Genomic DNA, 11,592 nt, shown 5'->3' on the forward strand with positions numbered 1-11,592 from the left:
CACAGAACAGCTATAGGAAATCTTTCAGAAAGAGTTCAAAGGATAAATTCAAAGGTGTGTTTTCATATAGATTGCTTAGAGAAAGGGTGAACAAGAATTTGGATTATTGAATCGATCTGAGAGCATTTTGCAACAAAAACTTCTGACCTGTTCAGGGGCTGATAGCTGTGTTTGATGATTAGGAGCTGATTAATTGTTTAAGTTTTAAAACAAATTACCTAAATATTTCTAGACTGCTAAGAATAAACAATAGGATTCTAACCTTATAACTACTCACTATTATTTCCAAACACATATCCTATATTATTTAGGTCTTCAAATAAAACTAAAATAACAATGACAAATCTCAATTATGGCTCAAGGACCAAAACTACTTCAAAATAGAAAATAACCAAATTGCCCTCGAATCTGAACTTATAAAAAGGTAGCAAAACGTAAGGCAAATAGGGATGACAAAAAAACCTGATTCCCGCAGGCCCCATCCTGAAAGGGACAAGGATTCTCCGCATAATCATATACTTGGGGGCAGGGGCGAGGGTTGTTGCCCCGGGGGAGCAGGAGGGCGGGGCAGGTACAGGGAACATGTTACCCACCCCGTTTAAAATCCATTTCAAGATTAAGGTTGTAATTACATATATAATAATAATAATAATAAATTTAAAAAAAAAAAAAAAATCCCTCACGAGCATTTCTAAAGGGACTATGGACTATTCTACAAATTGAAGAAGAGCAATGATTTTCATAAAACATAAAAAAATAATAATAATAATAAATGGGCTCACCCCTGCCCCGACCCTCGCCCTTGCCTCCTTGAGAAGGGATAGGGGCTGGGCAAGGGAGGAAAAACCCGAATGGGGAGGGGGACAGGAATGACTGCCTCGACCTCCCCCTGCCCTTGCCCCGTTGCCATCCCTAAAGGCAGGACACTCTACTTTTGTCGTTGTCACTTTCTTTCCAACCAAATAGACTTCTTCCCTTCACAGGATTCCCAGTCTTCACTTGAAAATTCCAAATTCTACAATTCCTTGCAGCTGAGCCTTATCATCTTTAAAAAAGTCAGATGACTGGGCAGACTACAGGCGTCTAATGTTCAATAAAAAACAAAAACTGCCTCTAACTTGTGCTAATATTTATCTGTGTAAGATTTTTGTTATAGGTTGTAGTCATACTATTTTTCATTGGCAATTTTTTGTGACCCAACAGGCATTGGTGATCAAGTAGAAGCAGCGATTAGATCTTGCACTGCGTAGTGGAGTGGATGTTTTCCTTGCAGTCATATTACATTCTCCTGGTGAAATGCCAAGCGAAGGAACAACAACTGAGACCTAGGGAAGATAATCGATTGTAACAACTGGGGCCAAGTCGCTGTTATTTCTTCTCAGTCAAATGACATGCTTTCAATAAAGGGAAAATAATTTGATTGTAACATGAGAATATAGTTGTACTTTTCCCGAGTTTTAATGATATCTTAAAAACGATGGCTTCTAAAAGTACATGCTTAACAGTTACAACCATTGTAACCAAAAACCAACAAACCTAGTAATGATAGTCCGTATAAATAACATAAACACTCTTCCCCTGTCTGACCTTTTACAATAATGGTCCCTGCAAGTATGTTGATGCACGACGCCCATGTGCAAGTTTATGCTACAAGGAAATATCTATACCATCTCCATACAGTGCCTCTATTGTGTCTGGTTAACAAATTAGTTCCAAATATTTCTAGATGACCTGAGGTCCTGAACGTTAAACACTGACTCACTAAGCATATGGAAGCTCTCCATGTCTAGAAAGAACATGGAAGACCAATTCAAAGTAAAATGAAATCAAATTCATTTTATTGTTTAAATGATTTCGTTATAGAAGGAAATATTCACAGATTCATTTTTACAGCTAAATCAATCATTATGTATATAGTGTGCTCTATCAATCAACAATTTCAGTGGACTTGAAATTACATGATTTTGACACGACCTGATCATCCATTCCACATTCTAGATTCAGATTTCAAAGATAACCCTCCAATTCAACGAGATAAAAGCTACGATAATTAAAAACCATAAAACTACAAAGAAAATAATGGTTCATCTAAAAGAAAAATTACATCAATAACATCATAAAAAAAAAAAGATAAATTACACAGCTGAATCGTGAAAAAAAAATAATCAAAAAAAATCAATCAATTCATGTAGAAAAAGACTGGGGAGAATCCTTGACTTACTTTTTGTAGGACTCGCTGATGTATCGCCAACTGTTGTAGAAAATAAACCACATCAACACGAGTACCAGTGTATCTTGATGAACATTAAGGAACACGTACAATCAAATTCAACAAAAATACTTCGTACGAGTCCAAAAAATTTCATCTAATCAAATCCAGAAAACCAATCAATTCATCCTCCATGTAACAAACACCTACCGCGTGTACACACAGATCGAGACAAATCGAATCACAAACAATAAGAAATTAACAAAAAAGGATACTGAAGAGGTAACGCTCCCACCAATCCAGCATATAGAGACCAAAAGTTACGTTGTAAAGAAAGATCTTGCGTTGAATCCAGTTCATTTCGATAGAGACCAAAAACTTTCCTCTGTCTAATCGATGAATTTATGACCAGTCTTCGGAAAAGTTCTGCTCATTTTACTAGTTTTTCGTTGTCTGTTTATGGAAATCATGTTCGTAATTACATTTTTTTAGTTGATTATGAAAGGGTAATTATTTTCGGGGAATTCCCAATAATCTAATTTAAAAATGTATTTGGTTAAATGACTTTGACCAATAATAAAAAAAATAAAAAATAAAAAATATTTTAGTTGACAAAATGACAAAATTCTCCTTTAGTTTTTCTCATTTCATCCTGTCATTTCTCCTCTAAATTCACTTTAAAACCCCCCTTTTTTTTAAATAACGTCGTCTTCTTCCCCTTTTCATCTTCTTCAACTTTTTATCCTCAAAATTAAAATCACATATTTTCTTTCTCTTCAATCATCATTCTTACTACCTTAAAATTATGTTCTTTGTTATATTATTCACTTATTTTGAGTATCTTTTGAGTAAAGAAAGATGCTCTTAGAAATCGTATTTATGTTATATTTTTTATTATTAAACAATATTTAGTTAGTATTGTTTTCGTATTTAGTGTATTTTTTGTGTTATATGCAACCATTGGATATAATAGCACTCCAATTGCTATATGAAATACAAAACACCACTCAGTGACACTACAATCGTCATTTGCTATAGTTTGATTTTATCAATAAAATGACCTTTAATAATAGATTCGCTAACGTATATAATACAAAAAAATTGACTAGTCATAAAGAACGATTGAAATGACATGTTTTATATTATTGAGATGATAAAAGCAAAAGTCATCACACTTCTATGTGTCGATTAAATTAATGAACATATCTATCAATTTTTGTACGTGTCATGTACATCTTATAACATAAATAAGTTTCACTTATTATTTTTAGGGAACAAATGGACCGTAACTGCTCATAATCGTATTTATGCACATAACAGCACAAGTGTCGTTTTCATGTCCAGTGACGACACTTGTGTCGTTCCGAAAGTTTCACATATATCCGATTTTTTCAACAAAATAACATTTAATAATGAACTCCCTAACATATGTTACGGGCATGAAAATGTTTATGCTTTATTAGAAGTCCAATGTTTGAAATCATTATGTTGGAATAAAATCAAAATACAGGAGAAATCAATAGAATAGCACAAGAGCCGTTACTGAAATGAAATGACCATTCAGTGTTCTATCTATAAATATGAGTTGAGAAATATGCTCATTAATCGTTAGTCTAGCCTTCCAATGATGGCACAGCTGTCGTTATGATCGTAAATTTACTTGTCTATGAGAACAACACTTGTGCCGCTACTAAGATTAGAACGTCTATAAAAACTTTATAACTATCACTATGCTTGTAAATATAATTATCTATGAAAATGGCACTTGTGTCGTTGCTGAGATGAAAGGTCTTTGAGAACGGTATTAGCTTCGTTACTAGAATTAAAAGTTCTAAAAGAGCGGCATAAGTGATGTTACCAAAATATAAACTTCTATTATTACTGTGAGAACAACACAACTTAAGGTGTTCAATTCGAAAGGTCGTAGCTCTAGAAACAAACGAAATATAAAGGAGAAATCAATACAACAGCTCAAGTGTCGTTATTGATAATAAAACGGCACTTGTGCCATTCTATCTATAATTACGAGTTTAATCAGCCACAACCGTCCTCGAGTCAAAGAATAATAGGTTGAACTCAATTAAGTTGCAAGGTGACCTAACATGTAAAAAAATTAAGAGATATGCTCATTACTTTTATTTTGTTGAAAATAATAGAATCACTTGTACTTTCAACAACTTTATATCAAATAATTTACATCATTTCAATCGTTCTTTGTCGCGTGATTTATTTTTCTCACGTACTTTACAGATCCAATGCTTGAGGATGAAATGTCATTGAGAAGGACACTTGTACTGTTATTGAAATGAAAAGTTCTAAAAGAACGGAACAAGTGCCGTTTGGATGATGAAAATGTCATTAAAAACGACACTTCTGTCATTTTTGAGATGAAAAGTTCTAAAAGAACAATACAAGTGCCGTTATCGAAATATAATTTCTCCATGAGAATGACATTTGTGCTGTTATTGAAAAAAAAATTACACTTGTGTCGTTCTATCTATAAATACGAGTATAGATAAACTTAAAACTCACTTCAGCTGCAAAATGGATATGCCGTTCACAAAAATTGAGAGATATGTTCATTAATTATACTTTCTACGAATCAATACAATGACTTGTGATTTCACCAACTCGATATCGTATAACTTATGTCTATTCAACCGTTCTTTATTAAGTTATCAACATTTCTAATTTTCTTAAGTTAGATGATCCATGTTTGAGGTCGTTACGTTGAAAAATAAGCAAAATATTTGAAAAATGAACAGAACGACACAAGAGCTGTTAAACAACACTTATGTTGTTATGTCTATAAATACGAGTATACGTAGCCACGACCCATCCATGCCCCATGAATCAATAAGTTGAACTCATTTCAATTGCAATATGAACATTCCATTTACAAAAGTTGGAAAATGTGCTCATAGATTATATTTTCTAACGAATCAGTACAATGGCTTGTGATTTCACCTGCTCAATGTCGTATAATCTATATCAATTCAACAATTATTTGTCACGTGATCAACATTTCTAACTTTCTTAAATTAAGGGGTTCATGTTTGAGGTTGCTGTGTTGAAAAAGAAGCAATTTTTTTTAGAAATCAACAAAACGACACAAGAGCAGTTAAATGACACTTGTATCGTTCTGTCTATAAACACGAGTATACGTAGCCACGACTCATCCATGCCCCAATAATCAATAAGTTGAATTCATTTCAATTGCAATATGAACATTCCGTTTGCAAAAGTTGAGAGATGTGCTCATTGATTATATTTTTTAACGAATCAATACAACGACTTGTGATTTCACCAACTCAATGTCGTATAATCTATGTCAATTCAACCGTTATTTGTCACATGATCAACCTTTCTAACTTTCTAAAGTTAGAAGGTCCATGTTTGAGGTCACTGCATTGAAAAATAAGCAATTTTTTTTAGAAATCAACAGAACAGCACAAGAGCTGTTAAATGACACTTGTGTCGTTCTATCTATAAACACGATTATACGTAACCATGATCCATCCATGCTTAAAGAACGAATAAATTAAACTCATTTAAGTTGTAAAATGGACGTGATATTTACAAAAGTTGAGATATATGCTCATTAATTATATTATAATGAACTAGTAGTGTAACTTATATTTTTATCAACTCAACATCATATAATCCAATCATTTAAATCATTTTTTGTCACGTGATTAACGTTTTTATCTTACGCACGTTAGTGGGTCTAATGCTTGAAGTTTTGAGTTTAAAATAAATCAAAATATAGAAAAAATAAACAGAATGACACAAGTGCCATTACTGAGAAGAAAACGACACATCGGTCGTTTTGTTTGTAAACACAATTATAAAACGGCCACGTCCTATTCACGACTCCAAGAACCAATAAATTGAGCTCATTTAAATTGTAAGATGAGCATGATATGTGCAAAAGTCGAGAGATACACTTATTATTTATATTTTAATTAATCAGTAGAATAACTTATACTTTCTCCAATTCGATATCACATGATTTATAACATTTCAATCGTTATTTATCATGTGAATAACTTTTTCATTTTATTTATGTTAGATGGTTCAATACTTGTTGTCTTTGTTTTGAAAATAAATCAAAATATTGGAAAATTCAACGGAATGACATAAATTCCTTTATTGAGAAAAAATGACCCTAGTATCGTTCTAATTATAAATACGAATACAAACATTTACGCCTCATTCGTGTCTCAATAAATAATAAGTGAAACTTGTTTACATTATAATATGTACATGAAATGTACAAAAGTTAAGTAATATGTTCATTAACTTAATCGACGCATATGAGTAGGATGACTTGTGCTTTCACCATTTCAATAATATAAAAGTTATGTCATTTTAACCGTTCTTTATGATATTGTCAACCTTTCTACGTTATATACATTATGGACTCCGTTATTAGAGGTTATTTAATTGAAAAGGATTAAATATAGGTAAAAATTCTAAACGGTACAAGTGTTGTTACTGGACATGAAAATGACACATGTGCTGTTACATGTGTAAACACGACTATAAGTAGTTATGATCCATACGTGTCCCTAAAAAATAATAAGTTGTACTTATTTATGTTGTGATATGCAAATAAAATGTACAAAAATTGATATATATGCTCATTAATTTAATTGACACATAAGAGTATGACAACTTATGATTTCACTATCTCAATAATATAAAAACTATGTCATTTCAATATTTCTTTTTGACATAGTCAATTTTTCTGTGTTATTTATGTCAGTAGTTCATTATTAGAGATTGTTTCGTTGAAAAAAAATCAAATCACAGTAGATAACGACTGTAGTGCCGTTTTACGCAACGAAAAACGACTGAAGTGACATTTTACGTTTTGGATAACAGTTGGAGTGTCATTACCATCTAATAGTTGCAAAAAACGAAAAAAAAAATATACTAAGTATAAAAACAACACCAATTTAAATATTATTCAATAATTAATGGACAATTTATATAAGATTTTTAAAAATATATTTCTTCTTTCTTCAAATCTAAATGGGATCTTTCAATATAGATGATAAATGTTCAAAAGATATCCAAATATGTGAAGAATATGATGAAGAATAGAATTTTAGAGTAGCAAGAATGGTTGAAGAGAAGAATCAGGTTACTGTGATTTTGGGACCAAAAATTGAATTGGGGAATTTCATTGGATTGATAAGGGTGTTAGAGTCTTTTCTAATAATGAGGGTATTTATGACATTTGACATTATTTGTTTATTGTGCTTAATAGATGAAGGCTAATTTTTCAAAAAAACATTAAAAGGAGGTTATATAATCAATAACATTGTTTGACTAGGTTCTTTAACAAATTCCCCCATTATTTTTCCTCCCTTTTTTTATTTTTTTATGTCAGGAAGTATAAAATTTATATTTTGTAATTTATAGGCAATAGATCAAAGGGTCACTAAAGTGCAATTAATATTTGAAATTGGCATTTACAGAGCATGTTTATTTTCCATTTTCATACTAAGAATGCATTTTCAAATGATTGATTGATGAGGATGTGTAGTTAAAGGGTGTTTGAGACTCATTTTTATGTAAAAATGTATTTTAGAATAGTAAAATGATGGAAAGTGTGTGGTTGAAAAATGAGGAAATTTTTTTGATTTACGTGTGATATTATTTTAATAAAGAATGTGTGGTTGAAAAGAAGATAGAGGAAAATGCATTTTGAAAAAAATGTGTACCAAACGGGACTTAAGAAATAAAAAAAAATCTTAGTTTTGCCTGTAATATTATTTTATTAAAAATTATGGTTGAAAAAAAGAGAGAAAGATAAGGTATCAAATAAGGGCATAGTATTATTTTCACTCATTCTGTTTAGACAAGAAATGAATTTTTCGACATGCCTCGATTCATGTCATTTTGATGAGTATACCCCGACTGCATAGAACTAAGATGCCGAACATATTGACAACATAATGTAGGGATAGTTATCAACATTAACCACGAAACACTAAACGTACCCTTTCTCGAAAGAAATGAATATGGACGGAGGAAAGACACGCGATCAATGAATGAGACGCCATTGATCACCAGTGGCGAATCTAGCATCAACATTCAGCTAGGGCGGAGGTTGACTTTGAGCATTGACCATCGACGATCGTAAAAGCCCGGTCCGGTCGGTGGCCGATCGTTTATTAAAATTAGATTAAATAATATTATAAATTATTCAATATATATATGTAAATGCACTAAAATCTAGAAAATATATACATATGAAAATATAGTTTAATACAAGCCAAAATGCTAAAAAAAATACGATACAACCTTACTCTGAAATTGCAAGTTTAGATAACTGAATTCTACGAGGTCGCATATTTTGAAAACGTTGCAATATTGTCTCATTCTCAAGTTTCATAAAAAGATCTCTCTCCATGTAAACTACCAAATTGTCATTCAACATTTCATCTCCCATTTTGTTGCGCAGATCATTCTTGATTAGATTCATAGCAGAGAATACCCTTTCAACACTTGCAGTTGCCACTGGTAATATCAAAACTAATGTGATCAGCCTATAAACCAATGGAAAATAACAAGAACTTCCAATTTCAACCAACTTCTGAGCTACACAAGATATGTTTTTGAGGTTGAAGAAAGCTTCATCCATTCTCACGAGCATAAGAAACTTGTCAAGTTGAGGTCTAAGTAATAAAAGCTCTTCACTATTGAAATCCATAGGATATAACTGAGCAAGTCGAACCAATTTACATACATCAAAAGCTGCAAATGAATCTCTTGGACTTAAACACGAAATGCAAGTAAAAAGTTCAGTAGTTGTTTCTGGAAAACGATCATTCAACTCTTGCAAGATTGAATCTATCACATAACAAAACAAATCAACATAAAAACAATGATAATAAGTCACCTGCTGACTTGCACGCCTAGGTCGACCTTTCGATACTAAAATATCATCTATATTGGACACTGAAATGTGTCTATCAACACAAAACTGAATTACCTTACTCAACAAAGTATCCCAACCATTGTCTCTCATGTTCTGCAATGCGTACTTACACAACTTCAAGAATCTCATAGCATTCTGAATATCCTGATCATTTTTCTGTAAGGCTTGTGAAAGGTCATCTGTAATTGCAAGAATTTCAAATATAAAATGGAGACTGAACACAAATTGAAAATCTTGCATAATGTCCATCTGTCTGATGGCCATTGATTTTTGTTGTAAACTTATGCCGTCTTCTGATATATTCTCAAGAACATCTATGATCGCATTAAACATACTAATAAAGCGAGTAACTGTCTTTAGATGTGAGCCCCATCTAGTATCACCTGGACGTGCCAAACTCATTTCTTGAAACTGACCAGTTCCACCAGAAAGTTCTTCAATATTAAGCCTCTCCAGAATTTCAACATGATAACTTGTTCGAAGAGCATCTACACGTTTACATGACGCACCAACCAAATTCACAATAATAGCAAGCATGTTAAATAAATCACTAAGCATAACATTCCTATGTGCCACAGAAACAACTGCCAACTAAAGCTGGTGAGCAAAGCAATGAATATACATAGCACATGGGTTCTCTCTTAAAATTAAAGCTTTTAAACCATTGAACTCACCTGACATATTGCTTGCTCCATCATAACCTTGACCTCTCAGACTAGATATGCTCAACCCATGTGTAGAAAACATTGCATCAATGGCATCCTTGAGTGATTGGGCACAAGTATCAGCGATGTGGCAAATACCCAATAAAGGCTCCTTCACTTGTCCACTTTTGTCAACAAATCTCAAAACAACTGCCATTTGTTCTTTTACAGAATTATCACGCGACTCATCAACCAAAATTGAAAACAAGGAATCGCCCATCTCATTGATCATAGACCTTATCGTCTCAACAGCACAACAATTAACCAAATCCTTATGGATGTTTGGTGAAGTCATTTGGTCATTTCCAGGAGCATTACTAAATAGTACTTCATTAATTTTCTTACGACAAGTTGCATACCAATTTAGTAGCTTAATCAGATTTCCTTTATTAAGAGACTCTTTCGATTCATCATGACCACGAGATGACAATCCTTGCATCAAGAGAAATCTAGTACAGTCTAGCACCGCAGTTAACCTTGTCCTATAGATTTTTTGTTGACTACTACTTTGACTAGAAATAACATGGGAGATACTTTGCTTTTGATTCATCAAATTGGTACAGTTTGCAAAAGCTTGATTATGAGCACTATCAATGAGCCCGACCTGGATCAGATATAAGATCATCTACATTGAATTGAGCCCGAGACTTCTTTGTGCTATTTAATAACTCGAGTGCTCGGCTAGAAGCAGTGGCGGGACTAGAAGCACAACTAGAACTAGGAGAACTAGGTATAGACTTTCGTTTCGGTTGAAAAAATCGTTCCATAATCTGCAAAATGCCCCAATTTAATTTTCAATTACAATTGATTAAAAAATCAACAATTCAACAAAAAAATCCCCTCCACTGATGATCAACAATTCAACAATTTTCATTTTCATTAGCTCGATAGACAATACAATAGGATCCAGTACAATAGCATTAAAGCAGAAAATAAATTAACATCTGGTCCAAATTGTCCAATGGATGCCGTAGAGTGCAGTACAATAGCATTTTCAACTCATTCACAGATCACTTCGAAGTTCACATAATCAGTATTGCAAAATATATAAAAATGTATTGCAAATTCAACTCATTCACAGATTCACTTCGAAGTTCACATAATCAGTTAATCACTTAATAAATTCCCACAAGTATTGCAATTTGCAAAATATATAAAAATGTGAAAATTTTTAGTGCTGGAGCCTGGACTGGAGAGTGCAGCCAAAATGAAATCCAAGATTTTTGGAAAATTAGATCAATATGACAATAGCATGAATCAGAATCACCGAACATCAATAATCAATTCATCAAATAACTAAAAGTTTAAAAGAATCTTGCATTTTTTGAAGAAGAAGAGTGCGAGGTGACCTGTATCGCTGTGCCTGTGCGAGCTGCCTGCCTGCTTCACTGCCTCACTGGACTGTCTGGACGCCGGACGGTGTCGGTCTGGACTCGGCGGTGGCGTCTGCTGGCGGACCTGGCTGGCGACTGGCGACTGGCGCTGCGCACTCGTCTGCTGGCTGCCTCACTGCCTGGCTGCTGGGCGGATGTAAACCGTAGGGGAGTCGGCAGTGGCGAACGCCCTAGATCGGTAAATGGTATTAATGGTAATGGATTGGTGCCTTTGGTGGGTGCTAGGCTGGTAGCAATTTGGGGAAAAATATGGAAACCTTGAATCTTCAATTTGGTCAGTGGTCACTCTGTCTTCGCCCGTCTCTGCTTCGGGTTTGGGATGTAAATTGTGGG

At 33.4% G+C, this 11,592-nt stretch overlaps 2 protein-coding genes across 2 annotated transcripts in view; both read right to left on the bottom strand.

The window, feature by feature from the left end:
- Nucleotides 1-2,687, bottom strand: part of LOC111393872 — a 3,899-nt gene extending 1,212 nt beyond the window's left edge. The window contains exons 1-2 of the mRNA XM_023019637.1: nucleotides 2,485-2,687; nucleotides 2,222-2,294 (exon numbers count right to left, since the gene is read on the bottom strand). Of these exons, the coding sequence (XP_022875405.1) occupies nucleotides 2,222-2,294; nucleotides 2,485-2,569 (158 nt within the window). The 5' untranslated portion in view covers nucleotides 2,570-2,687. The remainder of the gene's footprint in view (nucleotides 1-2,221; nucleotides 2,295-2,484) is intronic.
- A 5,837-nt stretch (nucleotides 2,688-8,524) lies between these two features.
- On the bottom strand, nucleotides 8,525-10,420 carry LOC111393873 (zinc finger MYM-type protein 1-like). The gene is made up of 2 exons (XM_023019638.1): nucleotides 9,836-10,420; nucleotides 8,525-8,737 (listed from the first exon to the last, which is right to left on the bottom strand). The coding sequence occupies exons 1-2, from the start codon at nucleotides 10,413-10,415 to the stop codon at nucleotides 8,526-8,528; spliced, it is 792 nt and encodes a 263-aa protein (XP_022875406.1). The 5' UTR covers nucleotides 10,416-10,420; the 3' UTR covers nucleotide 8,525.
- Nucleotides 10,421-11,592: the final 1,172 nt, after the last annotated feature.

This window comes from Olea europaea, chromosome 4 (assembly GCF_002742605.1).
Source record: "Olea europaea var. sylvestris chromosome 4, O_europaea_v1, whole genome shotgun sequence".
Taxonomy (NCBI): Eukaryota; Viridiplantae; Streptophyta; class Magnoliopsida; order Lamiales; family Oleaceae; genus Olea; species Olea europaea.

Excerpts from the sequence above, each read along its gene's own strand:
- LOC111393873 (XM_023019638.1), bottom strand. The coding sequence starts at position 10,415 with ATGAATCAAAAGCAAAGTATCTCCCATGTTATTTCTAGTCAAAGTAGT. Across the intron at positions 8,738-9,835 it reads TGGAGCAAGCAATATGTCAG|CAACTGCAAGTGTTGAAAGG; the intron begins GTGAGTTCAATG and ends TATTACCAGTGG.